The sequence below is a fragment of the Dama dama genome, chromosome 26 (assembly GCF_033118175.1).
Source record: "Dama dama isolate Ldn47 chromosome 26, ASM3311817v1, whole genome shotgun sequence".
NCBI classification, from domain to species: Eukaryota; Metazoa; Chordata; class Mammalia; order Artiodactyla; family Cervidae; genus Dama; species Dama dama.
The window spans coordinates 35,681,701-35,698,794 of record NC_083706.1 but is presented as its reverse complement, the minus strand read 5'-3'; the positions used below and the strand labels follow the sequence as shown (position 1 = coordinate 35,698,794).

General features: G+C 42.3%; 1 protein-coding gene across 10 annotated transcripts in view; it reads right to left on the bottom strand.

The window, feature by feature from the left end:
* PHACTR2 (phosphatase and actin regulator 2) overlaps positions 1-17,094 on the bottom strand; it is a 214,523-nt gene that overhangs the window by 39,732 nt on the left and 157,697 nt on the right. For 6 of the 10 annotated variants that reach the window (XM_061130307.1, XM_061130302.1, XM_061130308.1 and 3 more), the window contains 4 exons: positions 14,506-14,745; positions 10,110-10,638; positions 2,421-2,626; positions 521-677 (listed from right to left, as the gene is read on the bottom strand). In XM_061130307.1, the coding sequence (XP_060986290.1) occupies positions 521-677; positions 2,421-2,626; positions 10,110-10,638; positions 14,506-14,745 (1,132 nt within the window). The remainder of the gene's footprint in view (positions 1-520; positions 678-2,420; positions 2,627-10,109; positions 10,639-14,505; positions 14,746-17,094) is intronic. The other 4 variants (XM_061130309.1, XM_061130311.1, XM_061130310.1 and 1 more) reach the window with 1 other exon arrangement.

The following is a 17,094-nucleotide window of genomic DNA, read 5'->3' as shown; positions in this document are numbered from 1 at the left end:
CACTCATCCGTCTCTGTATTGTTTATGGCTGCTTCCATGCTACCACAGCAGAGTCCAGCAGCTGCAACAGGGACTGTCTGGCCAACAAAGCCTAAAATATTCACTAACTGGTCCTTTATATAAAGAGCCTATCCCTACTTGGATCAGGCTTTGGCAACCTCAAAGCCAACTGGCTAGATGGACCAATAAGCAGGTGCTTTGGACTTCCTCGGTGGTTCAGTGGTTAAGACCCCAAGCTTCCACTGCAGGAGGCACGGGTTTGATCCCTGGTTAGGGAACTAAGATCCCACATTTTACAGGGTATGGCCAAAAAAATTAAAAAATAAAAAAACAGTATTTTTTTTTTTAAAATAAAGGCAGGCTCATTGAGTGATTTACCATCAAAGACTAACTTTAAAAGATCAGAGAGGCCAAGTATGCCCTTCCGGGAGGAATTCACGGTGATCTCAGTTAGGCAGGGAACTGCAGGAGAGGGAAAAGCAAGAACTCATCAGCACTCTTCCCAAACGTCAGCAATTACCTGACGAGCTTGGTTCCAATCTGCTGTCGGATTTCCTGCCTCTCTTCTTCAGATGTGCGCTGCAAGATGTTTTTGTCCTCTAATTCCTTCTTAGATGGTCTGTTGCCAAGTTTGATAGCAAGAGTGTCCCTTCGTCGTATCTTGCTTGCCAAAGCACCTGAGGATTGGAAAAAGCAGAAGCGCAGAGAAAGGCTTTTAACAAGTGGCCCTCAGGTTACACACGGCAGAGGCTTTTTAAACAGAGCCAGACCAAATTCTTTATCCACATGCAAGAGGAGAATTTCAATTAACCTAAAGTAAAAAAAAAGTTTCATGTTAGATGCAATTCATGTTGAAAAACTAGGAACTGTTTGTTTTTTAATGTTCTGAAAAATGTTGGGAAACTGAAAAAACCTGCAACTATCACCTCATCATTTGGACAGTGATGATGAATGAAGTTGCTCAGTCGTGTCTGACTCTTTGAATCCCACGGACTGCAGCCTACCAGGCTCCTCTGTCCAAGGAACCAAATAGTGGTACCTGAAGTTTATTCTGCTGAGACGGCATATCATGGAAATTACTGAATACATAATACCTTTTCCTTCTCTTTTTCAAGTCTTAAAAACCTAGCCTCCTTGCTTATTTTGTATAATATATCTTTGTCTTCTTTTTTCCTCCTTTCACTCAGAAAACCACGCCAAAAGAAGTCTATCTTCGATGTACACATGTGTGCTAAGTCACTTCAGTTGTCTCCGACTCTGTGAACCCATGGACTGTAGCCTGCCAGGCTCCTCTGTCCATGGGATTCCCCAGGCTCCTCTGTCCATGGGATTCTGGAGTGGGTTGGCATTTCCTCCTCCAGGGGATCTTCCTGACTCAGGGATTGAACCTGTATCTATGTCTCCTTCACTGGTAGGTGGGTTCTCTACCACTAGCACCACCTGGGAGGCCCCTATCTTCCATACCAATGTTTTATTTATTTATTTATTTATTTTTCCATTTATTTTTATTAGTTGGAGGCTAATTACTTACAATATTGTAGTGGTTTTTGTCATACATTGACATGAATCAGCCATGGATCTACATGTATTCCCCATCCTGATCCCCCCCTCCCACCTAAATTACCTAAGAATCCCTGATATCTCATAGAGGATAGTAAACACCAAAGGATGACAATGATTTTTGCTGTTGCCTGATTTTACTGTTGTTCAATAATGATCTTTTTTTATTATTCAGTACAAACTAGAAGGAATTTGACGAACTACTATTTAATCATGAATATATTAATAACTTTCCATAAACTGTAAATTCCATACTGAATCCCTCCCAAGTCAACCTTCTCAGAAGCTTTTTTAAAGAATAGCATCCTTCCAGTTGTCTAAGTTATATGTAAATGGTTGGCCTTGTCCACTTTACTATCATTCCTTCTTAGAAAGCATACCATTTTATTATTATAGCTGAGTGACTACTTTTAGTTCTTAAAAGGTATTAGTCATTCTTGACTCACTTCTCATTTTAAACCACAGTATAAAAGTGAGTGAAATTCTCAAACACCTCCCATGGGTAATCCAGTGAATACCCATTGATGCTCCTTATTCAAGAAAGGTCCCAGGGTAGAAGGGTCATCTCTGACCAACCCGAAAAAGGCCTCTGTCATCTGACTTTTTAGACAAGTTCAAATAGGCATACTGGCCTCACAGACTGTCTCCCTCACCCCTCTGCCCTGTGGAATCATCTTTCAGAAAGGTCTGTCACCTACACCTTACCTTCAGAAGATACACACTTCTAATCTGAGAAAGGCAGATGAGGGGAAAGAAAACATCAGGTGTCTGGTTCCTGATGACGCTTTTGTTTTTTCAGAATGCACCTGCTTCTGTCCACCATGGACCTCCCTCCCTCCCTCCCTCTTGAAAAGTCTTACTTTCTCCACTGCCGTCCTCGTCCTCATCCTCTTCATCGTCATCGTCATCGGTGTACAAGATAGGTCCATCAGAGTCGGAGTCATTGGCCTGGTATTCCCTTTGGCCTTCGTCCTCTGAGGCACTGAAGGACTCTGAAGACTCTCCCATCAGCCCAGGAGTCAGGAGCTGAGGCGCTGCCTTCCCCAGCTCGTCTTTGGTTGTGAAGCTGTGAAAGGCACAGACATGGGGGTGGTGTGAAGCTCAGAGCAACCCTCGAGGGTGATGCCAACACTTGAGACAGAGCTCTAGTTTCATAAGCATCCTCGGGGCTGTGAAAGGAGAAAGCAACCAGACAGCTAAAGTCGCTGAAACAGCGCAACAGTACTGCATTCCTTAATTCTCAAGGCTTTAGAGTCTTATCTGGCAAATGAAAAGGATTGACCAGGTAGTGACCAATACATTTAATACATAAATATTGTAAAACTGTATTTTGAAAATGTATTTTTCCCTAGCCATAGGGAGGTTCAGTAGAAAGAACAATGAGCCAGAAGCACTTGGATATTTGACTTTGTACTTTTTCTTGAGGCTGTAACTCGGACTTCTCCTTCTTGGTCTAGGTTAAAGCCTCAACTCCCCGAGGAATCTTTCACTGCCCCTCAAACTATCTCCTTGCCTCCCTCTCTCTGCTCCCATGGTGACCTGAAGACCATCCAACTGGCGCACTTAGCACATGCATCTCAGTCTGCCTCCCCAGCCCTGCAAAGTTCCTCGACAAGGAGGACTCCTCTTGTTTTGCACCCAGCACCTAGAAGGGTCCTGCCACAGAAAAGTACATCTTCTTCAACTGCTATGTGAATTTAATCCTATTTTTTCATCACAGCCAGTGTACTAACAGTAAAAAATTATGTATCTTCTCTGTGCTTCATTTTCTCCACTTATAAAACTGTCTGTCATATTTTATGATATTACTATTATCATAAGATTATATTAATAATACAAGATGGAAAATGTGAAAACTAAGTGGCCTCTCTAGAAGAAAGGTGATATGTAAGGATGCAGTGAGTTTCTATTATTTAGCTTGGTAAAAGTTTCTGACTTAAAGTTACTATAAACATACAAAGCTTGCCAATTTCACAGACTAGAATTTTAAAAATACTTTACATCAGAAACAATGCAATCTTCATTTTAAGATACAAAAGCTCCCCACACTGCTTTCTGATATAAATAGAAGAATCCAAATTTGGATGTCACACTTCTGAACGACCATTTAGTGCAAAACATGTGCTTTGGGCTCACACGGCAAAAAAAAAAAAAATTTTTTTAAATAGTTGTTTGAATGATAAAAACTGGTCAACTTTGTCAGACTCTAAGGTACTGAACATTCCCCTTTGTGGTTGATAAGCCTGAAATACTCAATTTTAAACTTGTTAGGAAAATCCAACAGCCAAAAATTCTTGTTTTCAAATGAGGAAATATGGAATTTCCTCTTTAATTGCATAAAATACATAAAGTATAAAATTTACCATTTTAACCATTCTGACGTAGTTAGTTCAGTGGCATTAAGTCTATTTATACTGTTGTGCAACTGTCACCACCATCCATCTCCAGAATTTTTCATCTTCCCAAACATAAACTCTGTACCCATTAAACAGTAAGAGTCCATTCCTCCTCCTTTAACTCATGGCAACCACCATTTTACCTTCTGTCTCTACAGATCTGACTGTCTTTGGTGCTTCCTTATTTTATTTTTTTGGTGCTTCTTTAAGTGAAATTATGCAACACTTGTCCTTTTGTGTCTGACTTATACTCACTTTGGATGTCTTAAAAGTTCCTGCATGTTGTAGCACGTGTCAGAATTTCCTTCCTTTTCAAAGCTGCATAGTATTCCATCATCCGTATATGTCACATTTTGTTCATCAACTCATCATTCTGTGGACGTGTGGGTTGTTTCTACCTTTTGGTTGTTGTGAATAATGCAGCTATGGATGTGCACGTGTGCTCAGCCGCTCAGTCATGCCTGACTCTTTGCGAGCCCATGGACTGTAGCCCACCAGGCTCCTCTGTCCATGGGATTTTCCAGGCAAAAATATTGGAGTGGGTTGCCATTACCTACTCCAGGGGATCTTCCCACATCTATGGATATTGGTGTATAAATATCTGTTTGAGTACCTGCTTTCAAATTTTTTGGTTATATGCACAGAAGCGGGCTTCTCCGGTGACTTGCCAGTAAAGAATCCACCTTCAGTGCAAGAGAGGTGAATTTGAGCCCTGAGTCAGCAAGATCCCCTGCAGGAGGGCATGGCAACCCACTCCAGTATTCTTGCCTGGACAATCCCATGGAAAGAGGAGCCTGGCAGGCTACAGTCCATAGGGCTGCAAAGAGTCAGACCCAACTGAAGTGACCAAGCACACATACACGGAAGTAGAACTGCAGAATCTTATGTTTATGCAGTAATCTTATGTTTAATTTTCTGAGAAACTACCACGTTGCTTCCAAAGTATGAAATCTCACTCTAAATATGAGAAGATTTATTTTATGGAAAAACTTTTTCACAGTCTGGATTTCTAGTGTACTGCCCTTGGAGGCCATTGGTCTGCCAGTGTGGGTGACTGAAGCACATTAAAAAGATATGCCAACTATTAACACATTCTGAGGAGCAGAACAAAGCTCAGGAATGAGTCCTAGTATTTGTTCATATCACTGTTCATTAATTTATCATGATACTGACTATTATTTTAATCTCATCATTTGCATTTTATAATGTGTTGCAGTTTTTAAAGACTTCTGCCTATATTGACAACCTAACCATTGTTCTAGAGCAGTAGTCCCCACTTTTTTGGCACCAGGGGTCAGTTTCAAAGAAGACAGTTTCTTTGTGAATTGAAGTGGGGGATGGTTTCGGTTTCACCTGCTGCTCACCTCCTGCTGTGTGGCCTGGTTCCTAACGGGCGATGGGCCTGTGTGGAGGGGAGACCTATGTTCTATAGCATAAGGATGGCAGGTAATGTGTAGTTCATGGAACCCAAGAATGCCATGAAAGAGTTGCCCAAACAAGGTAGCAAGTCCAGTCTACAGCCCAGATTCAAAAGTCTATCAAATGTTATGTTATTAAGATTCACAGTCTACCTATCAAATGTGATGTTATATTTTAATTCATACCTAATAATGTTTTATGTTGATATATTATATATTTAATTTAATATTAAATACTTTACTCTAAATTTTTATCAATCAACTCATGACTTGGCTCTTATTTTACTCCTACGTATCTTGGGCACCCTGTACAATACAGTGAACTCTATAAATGTTTGTGGATAAAAGAGTCAAATCTCATTTGGATATGGGCTTCAAATGGATGTATTAGTTTCTGCTTTACATTACACCAGAATTATCCACTACTAATGAACCTACCAACAAACAGAAATCTACCAAATAGTTACTAGCCTGCACTATGTGAATAAAAGTAGGTGTTTTTACACAGGGCCACTTGTCGTCCTTAAAGTGTTCACATTTGCATTCCCAACAAAAGCCTCTTCATAAAATGACAGAATTTTCACACATTCGTTGACTAAACATAACTGAGGGAGAGTTCTAAGTAGAGCACAAGACGAAGAGCCAGAAATTCTAATTCACATCTCCACTTAAAAACGGAAGAAAGCATTTGGAAGGAAATTTGAGAGACTACTTATTCCAAGCTCATTAACTCAAAAGCAAACACAAACTGTCCCTGTGGGATGAACTGTAATTTAAATTTTTAATTTTGAAGAATGTACAGAGGAGAAAATCTCCATGCCCTCTTCTAGGAAAGCATTATAGTGACCCTGACTGACAGGAAACCCTATTACAAATACCTCGTTGTCTAATGATGTTCTTAGCTCACTCCCTCTGATCACAGTCCCAGTGGAAATGGAGCAGAGATGCTCACCTCTCTACTCTGTCAATCCTCCAAGTACTCGGGCTGAAGAAGGATATTAAGCCTCCAGCATGAAGCTTAGCACTGTATAGTGCCCTTCCTAAAATGATTCTGCTAGTGAGCTGGACAGAATCAGGTCACCTTTGGAAATGCGCTTTCTCAGTGCCTGAGACTATCTGAGGAATTATTTTATATTTTATATCTTGTTCTTTAATATACTGAATAGTGAATCCATGTATTCAATCTTCTTCTCTAATTATTTTGGTAAAAGCTAATCTTGTTTTTTTTGTTTTTGTTTTTTTTAAATCTTTTCTTTTTGGCCATTAACCATGGCATGTAGGATCTTAGTTCCCTGACTAGGGATCAAACCCATAGCCCCTGTTATGGAAGGGCAGAGTCTTAACCACTGGACTGCCATGGAAGCCCAGGTAAAAACTAATCTTAATTATAATGTCTTGTCCACATTTTTATCTTTGGTGCTTTGTACATTGCCTGGCACATACAAGGCAAGCAAAAAATATACGGTCGAATGACTGTTCTGTTCTAAAGACTGGAATTGATGCTGATGCTAGCAAACACTAATAATTAAAAGACACCTGCTCTGGGCTGGAAGTATTCAGGACACCGAAAGCATTCATTTCAACATATCCTTTTTCGTATCATTTGTTAAAAATATCGAAAAAAAAATAATTTGTACATTAACATTTATTTATCTCCCCTTGGCTTTCCTTTGAATGATAGTACTCAAAATAATAGAAACAAACCTACAAAAGAAGTTGAAGCAAGTGTTTGGAAACTTATGAAATTCCATAGTCATGTATGGATGCGAGAGTTGGACCAGAAAGAAGGCTGAGCACCAAAGAATTGATGCTTTCAAATTGTGGTGCCGGAGAAGACTCCTGAGAGACCCTTAGACAGCAAGGAGATCAAATCAGTCAACACTAAAAGAAATCGACTCTTGAGTATTCGTTGGAAGGACTGATGCTGAAGCTGAAGCTCCAGTACTTTGGCCACCTGATGCGAAGAGCTGACTCATTGGAAAAGACCCTGATTCTGGAAAAGACTGAGGGTAGGAGGAGAAGCGGGCAATAGGGGAAGAGACAGTTGGGTGGTATCACCGACTCAATGGACATGAGTGTGACCAATCTCTGGGAGATAGTGAAGGACAGGGAAGCCTGGTGTGCTGCAGTCCGTGGGTCACAAGGAGTCGGACATGACTGAGCGACTGAACCGCAACAGAGGAATGAATCTGATGTGCGGCTCTGGGTTTACATCCTGTCACTTCCTACCTGGGTGATCGTGCGCAATCTCTCTTATCTCTTTTGGCATCAGTTTTTTTCATACATTACACAGAAATATTTCAGGAGAAACTGATGTGAATTAAATAACTGGCAGTTCCTGACATCAAATAAGTATTCAATAGATGAAGGTCAATATTATTAGCAATTAAATAATTAAAGTTGATACTTGAGTCTCTTGATCCAAATCAACTTAATTAATGCACTATTTTTTTTTTTTAAGTATAACATGACAAAGATTTATTTTGAAAGGGGAAATAGTAAATTAAACAAAGAGTGAATTTGGATTTCATTCTTAGAAGAGACTGGATTTAAGAGCTCCAAGGCTTTCCCAGACAGAATCGGCAATAACATCTACTACACTCTGTCAGTCTTCTCCTCACACTCAAGGGACAGGAGAGCTTACAAGTCTTATTGATCTTTAAGCATAAAATTTATAGGACTTTGTGAGTGATTAGATCTGGAAAGCAGAGGAGAATGAGCACCCTAGGATGAATTCTGGCTTGGGAAACTGGATGATAACATGCCTATGTCATACCAGATTTTGTACTGGTTGCTACAGATAAGAAGTAAATAAGACACAGTGGTTAGTTCTGTCCCATGTTGTTGTTCGTGTTTAGTTGCTAAGTCATGTCCGACTATTGTGACCCCATGGACTGTAGCCTGCCAGGCTCCTCTAAACATGGGATTGTCCAAGCAAGAATACTGGAGTAGATTGACATTTTCTACTCCAAGGGGTCGTCCCAACCCCGGGCTCAAACTTGCATCTCCTATATTGGCATGTGTGCATGCTAAGTCACTTCAGTAGTGTCTGACTCTTTGTGACCCTATGGACTGTAGTCCACCAGGCCCCTCTGTCCAAGGGATTCTCCAGGCAAGAATACTGGAGTGGGTTGCCATGCCCTCTTCCAGGGGATCTTCCTGGAAGGCAGGTTCTTTACCACTGAGTCATCAGGGAAGCCCAGTTCTGCCTCATTCAGTTCAGTCGCTCAGTCATGTCCAACTCTTTGCGACCTCATGAATCGCAGCATGCCAGGCCTCCCTGTCCATCACCAACTCCCGGAGTTTACTCAAACTCATGTCCATCGAGTCAGTGATGCCATCCAGCCATCTCATCCTCTGTCGTCCCCTTCTCCTCCTGCCCCCAATCCCTCCCAGCATCAGGGTCTTTTCTAATGAGTCAATTCTTCACATGAGGTGGCCAAAGTATTGAAGTTTCAGCTTCAGCATCAGTCCTTCCAATGAACACCCAGGACTGATCTCCGTTAGGATGGACTGGTTGGTTCTGCCTCATAGTTGGGAGAAAAAAAGCACTGTCAGAGTATATGTAACAGCCAATCTTGTCTGGATGAATATCAAAAGGCTTCAGAGAGGAGATAACACTTAAACTGGGTTGGGGATTGAGAAAGCAAGAAAGATAGTCACTCTAAGGTTGGAGGAAAAGGAGTTGGAAAAGAGTTCTTTTCTGATCCTCTTTATTTTCTTAGAGACGGAGAATGCTATGAAGATGAACTTGTTGAAATGAAGATGGTTTTCAGGAGTGGGTGGAGCAATCTGGACACGAGTGGTAAAGATCTAAAATAATCACTGTAAGGAAAGAGGAGGAAACTGTTCAGGAAAAAGAAAAAGGACCGCTGAGTAGTGATGAAGCAGACTCTAAACGTCCTTGAAGCCACAGGTCTGAAGTCGATCTGTCAGTAGGACCATTGTCTCCAGGAGCCCCCGGCATTCCTGGGTCAGGGCTATGAAAAATCAAGACTCATGCACCCCAGTGTTCACAGCAGCACTGTTTACAATAGCCAAGACAGGGGAACAACCTAAATGTCCATCCACAGATGAATGGATAAAGAAGACGTGGTAAAAATACATTTATATATATGAGGGAATATCACTCAGTCACAAAAAGAATGAAATAATGCCACTTGCAGCAATGTGGATGGACCTAGAGATTATCAGGCTAAGTCAGATAAAGTCAAACATCCTATGACATCACTTATATATGGAATCTAAAAAAATGAAACTAATGAACTCATTTATAAAACAGAAATAGACTCACAGGCATAGAAAACAAACCTACGGTTACCAATAGGAACAGCAGGGGGAGGGAGGGATAAATTATGAGTTTGGGATTAACAGACAGACACTACCATATATAAAAGAGATAAACAACAAGGACTTATTTATACAGCACAGGGAATTATATTCAATATCTTTCAAAGTTTAAGGGAAAAAAATCTGAGAAACAATGTATATACACACACACATACACATATATGAATCACTTTGCGGTACTCCTGAAACTAACATTGGAAATCAGCTGTAATTCAATTAGAAAAATAAATCGATGATTGGATTACAGGTGTGCTCACCTAACATTCACTAGATTACATTATAAAAGAAACCAAAGTAAGTTCTTTCCTTGCCAGTAGAGTGAGTTAGTTAGTGATCTTGAGTCCCAGTAACATGGACAGGATATGGGGTTTTTGCCCCGACTCACCATTTTGCATTTTCTCTGCTAACACTTGTGCCAGTGCCTGAGTGGAAAGTGGTTCTGTCTGTCGCCTCTTCAGTGCAGAGAAGCTGACCTGGATCTAAGGCAGGGAGGTCGGCTCCACTGCTGATCAGGACGACAGGGGTCTCTGAGCCAACAGTGCTCCGCTCCTCCAGGGGGAGAGAAGGGGCGGGCGTGGGAGGCGGTGGAGTCACCGGGGCCGGAGGGACTGCAGACTTGGGTTTGCCTGTGGTCTGCTCCTCGGCCCCAGGGACAGTCTGCTTGGGTGTGAGACTCTCCACCCTGGTCTCCGAAGACTCCCCTTTAAGGTCAGATGTGCCAGAAGTGGTTGCCTCTGAGGACAGTCGAGACAGTGGCTGCTTGCCAGTTTTTTTCTTGCCCTTTGTGATTCCCACTGTCCCCATTTTGCTAGAAACTGTCTCCTTGGAGGCTTTGAGACGAGATGAGGTGGAGGAAGTAGATGGTGAAGCTGATGCTTTGGAGCCAGTTGTTTTTCTTGAATGAGAGGAACCAGCTGAAGCAGAGAGATTTCGCATTGAGTCCAAGAAGAGAACACATTTTAAACACAAATAACCCAGTTGCAATTGCCAATGACACTGTTCCCTTTAAACACTAAAACTTTGAATAAATGCATTAAGGAAAATAGGTAAATGACAACAATGGTCTTGTTTTCTGTCCCCTCCCTGCCCCCAACCTAGAAGGGAGCAAGCGATGCTTGTGGCCAAACCCTAAGGTACAAGGTCTTCTTCCTCCTCCAGTCTTTAGCTGAGCCAGCCAAAGGGCAGGCCTCACCTCTCTGCCCTCTGGTCACCTGGAAAAGTCTCCCTATGCTCCAAGGAAGGAACATTATAGTGTGGAGAGGTACCAGCAGCTACCTGGGTGTAGTACAGGCTTACTCTCATCACAGACGATACACGTTCTATGATGCCTTTCTGGGAACACAGTAGCCCACACTCAGAAGAGGCAGGTGTATATATACCACCTGCTCCTTTCTGGCCAAAAGCAAATTTACTCAACTTCCTGCTAAAAGAGCAAACTCCAAACCAGCTCTCCCCAGTGCCTAGAGAGAGACGCTTGCCATGCTGCCCTATCTCTTCATCTGCAGGGGTGATGGGGCAAAGGAAAAAAAAACACATGGCCGCATAGGAAAGACAAGTCCCCTAAAACATCGAGGCAGAAAACAGTCTTTTTTTTTTTAACCAAAAATGTGTAAATGTGTAGTGTTTGAATGTAGTGGAGTATCATTCTCAGCTCTTCTGAAACTACTTATGTTCCTAGAAGGATATCCTCATCAGAGGATAGCCAGGGTCGTGACCATGGCCGTGGCATGTTGGTCAACTTCTGGATAGTACTGCCTTCAACCAAACCATTTTCAGGGAAAATAAAACTTAACCCTCTTTTTCTTTGTATCACAGAAATACATTTAAACTATTATTTCATGACCTTTATGATCTATGCATTTCCCTTAATTGCTTCTTCTGTGAGAAGGCTGTACATTCACTCTTTTTCCTGAGGGATAAAACTATCTTCCACAGAAAAATTAGAAAAACCTTGTTAGATTGTGGAGCCAACACACTCTGCATACAGATGTTATTTGTTGTAACTTACCTCTGGTTATAACTTTATTGAAGCCAATTGAGAGGGTCAGGAGAAGAACAAATAAAGGAATAGACAGTGAGATGTATGACTTTACCAACTCTGATCTACTGAGAAAAGCTAGTCATTGTGTGTGTAAAGATGCAGACTTAAAACAAGCCTCTGTGGCTTGAGGGCTTTATTGTTTTAGATACCTGTAATTACAAGAATTCTCCTCCCCCATGTCAGGGCTTGTCAATATTTCTTTGAAATAAACAATCTTCAATTACTTATTGGACAAACATATGAAGCACACTCCTGGAGTCTAAGTACATTTGAACTTTATCTTTCACAAACAAGATGCTAAAGACTTGCTGTCTGTCTAACCATGTTCAGTTAGGTCTTAGGTAAGTGGAACAGAATTTCTTCCACACATCAGTTCTACTTATTTTTTCTTTTAAAAAATTCTTTCTTTTTTATAACAGCAAAATTAACTTCAGGCTTGCTTAAGAAAAAAGACAATTTTTAAGCCTAGTGTGCAAATTCACGCCATGTTAATATATTTCTCTTTTGACTGTCTCCTAAAATGAGGATGTTGCTGAAGTGTTGTTCAAGTTACACTGAATTATGGCCGTGATTAAAAATGAAATGCTACCTCTTCTCAGTTAAATATTTCTGTTGTTAACACAGTGTATAACAACGAGAAAGAAAAACATATGAGATGTTACTTTACTAGCAAAGCAGGTGAATGTGCTAACTGGTATCTGGGGATCTGGAGGACCAACTAACTTAGTAACACAGGAAGAATCTGAACCAACAGAGTTTTTGAAACAGCGTAAAACGTCTGACTAAAAATTGGGAGTTAATTTGAAATAACTTTCCCGAAATGTCAACATTATTCAAATAAAGCGAAGTTACTAAGCAGAAAGTTCCAGATGGTTACAAATGGAATATGAGTAGGATTCAGGAGCATGACCAACATTCGATAAAAGGATCTTCACATGCTGGGCTTGGTAGACTTCAAGGCAATCTTGTTTCTCTGTGATAACCCTGAGAACGGCAAGCTTCTTGTTCACACTGAGGGCCAGTTGGGCCTCTTTTAATACAGTGGATAACATGACTGTACTTTGCTCTTAGGAACATCCAGAGTTAATAAATTAGTCTTCAAATAAAATACCTGGAAATAACTCAAAATCTCTCCTGCAGTAAGAGAGAGGACGAGCCAAGTCTATCATGAGCTGCTGCTCTGCGGGGCCTGGGGAGGTGGGTCTTCATGCCCAGGAACGGGCTGAGAGTCTGGGGCTTCTCTTCAGGAAATAAATCAGCAACAGCCTCACTTGAAGCATTTGTCCTGGGGCGTGCTAGGCAGGCTGGGTGACACACAGCGACGCCAACAGGAGCGGACGCTGATGGGTGATGGCAGCTGGTCCCTGAGAAAATGCCCTGTAGGCCCCGGAGGCTCAGCATTCTGAGATGTTCATTTCAGAGCTTATTGGAAGAGACCCAGACAAGCAAGGTCAAAGGTCGACAACAGGAACACTGGGAGAGAGGAACCTATTTACAATGCATTCTGTTACACTGTCACCTAAGCCATTCTCTGAACCTGAGCATCATGGGTATAAATTACCAAGGGGAAAGATCAACACCAAGGCATATCATGGTAGCTGATTTTGAGAAAGTGGCTGCTGATTTTAAGGAGAATAGGGTTTGCTAGGCACAGCAGACCTTCTAGCACAGACAATTTTTAGGCATGTGATGGGAAAAAGCCGCTCAGCATATATATTTGGATTAATATCCTTTTAAAAGCTGGATGACAGGGGAGGCTAACTCATTCCACTTCACTAGAATGGCGACTCCACTTTGCATTAAGCACATCTGATGTGGAAGGGAAAGCTGGACACACATGACATGAAGTGACGGAATCACCCAAACATCCCTGGTGATCTGCAGCGGCAGCTTACAACCGCACCTCTTGTGACACGTTGAAGTTTACGGGGTCAGGAAGCGGACACTGAGCATGTAACGTCCAACTCTGCCGAGCAGCTGGGACTCCAGTAGAGAGTGGGGGCGGGGTGGGGCAACTAGGTGATGTGAGCCCTTTCTCATTAGAAAGATGACTCTAAGATTTAAGACATTAAGATCCAGCAAATATGTCAAAGAGGTGTCATGTTTTAATGTGCAAACTTAAGATGTTTTGAAAGAAAAAACACAAGCCAAAGAGCCACCCATAAACTCAAACAGGCAGGCCAGTCGATATTTCCATAATGTCAGATTGTGCATGCTAAGTCGCTTCAGTCAGGTCCAACTCTTTGTTGACCCTGTGGAGCCTGCCGAGCTCCCGTCCATGGGATTCTCCAGACAAGAATACTGGAGTGGGTTGCCATGCCCTCCTTGAGGGGATCTTTCCGACCCAGGGATCAAACCCGCCTCTCTTATGTCTCCGGCACTGGCAGGCGGGTCCTTTGCTACTAGAGCCACCCTGAGAAGCCACTAATGTCAGATCATATCATCGCTACTCATCAGGCATACAAGGATACTCTCTGTATCCTTCTACTGGGTTTTGCACGGACAGTGGAGACTCAGGAAGAAAGACATCTATTCACCCCAAACCTAATGAGGTGAACAGATCCACTTGGTAGAGACAGCAACAAAGGCCTCTCCAGGGCATTCTCTGTGTTACAACTGAATCCGCCGGTGTTACATCCAAAGACATCAGACACCAAAAAGACTATTATTCCTAGAAGCAGCAGTGAACCCACCCCAGAGCCAAGCACCCTAGACTCAGCCCCATGGAGGGCATACTCACCGGCCTCTCGGGTTGCATTGCGGCTTGCTGGCTTGGGTGGTGGGACGGGGACCTGCTTACCAGGCGCCTTGGTGTTTTTTTTAATAGGAGGCACTTCGTCACCCTTGGGGCTGGCCCCGGCAGCGGCCCCTTTTGGAGGCACAGGTGTTTTTTTGGGCTTAGGTTTGGGTTTAGGCTTAGGAAGAGCTGCAGGAGGTGGAGCAGGAGTTGCCGGTGTTTCAGAGTGGTTCTCAGTGATCTCTACAAATGAGAAAGTGAACAAAAGCAGACCGATGCAGACACACACCGTACAGACAGAAGGAGCAAGACGCAGGGCGGCAGCGATACAAACATGTGGCTGCTTAGCCCCCGGGAACCAGCGGGGCTTCTGCACCAGAGAGACTGAAGGTTGGGGTAAAGGAGAGCCGAGGCTGAACACCAAACCAGGGTGTGTTCTCCAGGCCCCTCATCACTCCTGTGGTAAAACAGAGTTGCAGAAGTGACCGTGATGAGGTTCAGGGTGAGTGTAAATGTCCACCATCAGGGGCTGACTCCTGGATGGGGGGCTGCTCGACGATGATGTGGGTGTGAGTGCTAAACTTTTAACCAAACTGAAGGGCCTGAGGAGTGGCAGATCAGTGCATTACACACACCGCCACGGGGTGAGGGCTGACTGCACGGCAATGGCTGGACTCAAGGTGACCCTCCACTGAGGGGCTTTCCAGGAGAACGATCCCCATCAACTTGAAAGGGATGTGTGCCCTGTATCTGTCTCACTGTGGTCAAAAAAATCAATTATTTTCTAAGCGAAGGGAGACTCTCTAGAATCTGGTACAGGAAGCACAATGCGCTGCAGAATAAACCATTTTCTGCTATTAAAATCTTCTCAAGCTCTCCCAGTGTACTAGGGAAGCTTCCTGTTTTACCCTAACTTTCGCTGACCTTTTCAAACAGTGTCACAACTGGTGGTAGTGGAGGGTGCAGAATCCAAACAAAAAAGAAACCACCAAACTTGTTCTGTCATGTAAACACAAGTAACAAGTTTGAAAAGATAAAGGTTAAAATTCATTAAAAAAAAAAAAATCACACCTACAAACAGAAGCCTCGTGTAAGATTTTGTATAACTAGAGGAGTATTAGTCTGTCATTTTAAAACGTGGAGATGCTGAATGTTCATTCATATTTTCATATCCTTATATTTTCTCATCGTGACTAATTAAAATTAAAGTGCAGTTTGGGTCCAAAGAGCTAAGCAGCATTGCTTTAAAAGTGGAGCACAACAGAAAATGTAAGACAGTGTTAAGACAAGACTAAGCCTTTACTGAAGATGTTGTTCTGTTATTAAATGACCAAGAAAGGATTTTAATATTGGAATGCATCTTATTTCATTCTCTCTTTCGTTTCATTTCTCACCCCAGTGTATGTGAAGTGGGGACTCCTCCCCTCTTTTCCACATCCCCATCAATCCATGTATAACTACCGTACAAGTGATTTAAATTGCAGTGTAAGTAATGGATAAAACTTTTCTTTTACCTTTCCTCAGCCATGAAACCCACCCATCACAACGGCCCACATGGAGCCCTCCTGCATCTGAACTTAACTGTACACATAGTCTGAGCTCCTCAGTCAACATTTATCAGAGGCTCCTTTGTGTGTGTGCCTTTCTGTTTATACATCTTGACTCTTCAACCAAGCTGCTGAGAGTCTTTAACATAGGAATGGCTCTCCTAACCCACCTGGTCTGAACCCGAAAACCAGTGCACCACCAAGTGTTAGTCAGGGCTGAGAAAGAGATTAGGTGACAGTCACTGAAAACATCTTATTTTAATGTAAAACTTACAAATACACATTGTTAGTCTTTTGCTTCAGGGTAGAGGACTGTTCTTTCAATACATCTTTGTACCTTTAGCCTCCTGCTTGATACTATGCATGGAGATCCAGCCTTATAAGAGCACCATCCAGGCTGAGAACCAAAAACATTGATCTGCACATTTGGTACCTTAATTATCTCTTGCTCTAACCCTCACATCTCTTATTCTCTGCCTTTATGCCATATTTCTGGGGGGTCTTTTTTAGATCTGCCTAAAGGCTTTTAAATTCTAAAGTTATCCAGCAACTGGGTTTGGGAAGGAGATGGTTCACTCTACGACAGTTGGGAATCAAGAATGTACTCACTACACAAAACTTCTGGCCACTCTTGGAGAAGCATAGTCCATCCTCCTCCCTCTGTAAGTTCTATCAATTATCTGCGTATGTTTGCCATATGGCCAATGTTTATATTTATTCTGTGGTGACTCCTAATGTGTGCATGTGTGTGTGTGTGTATGCATGCGGACGCATGCAAACAGTAGGCTTTTCTGACTAAATTATGACCTCCTTTTGTCTGAAATTTTATATCCCATCAAGCATGATGCTTGAAACATTATGTCTATTCAGTGACTGATCAGCTGATAGATGTTAACACACACATCAGTAGGGAGCAAACTGTTGTATCTGGGAGATAATGAACATAAGTCAAGAGGTATTTTTTTACTATTACCATATGATCTGAAGCAAAGACAGATGGCAGAGAGGAGTATAATGTTTTCAAGAGGAGGTTAAGAAAGGGCTG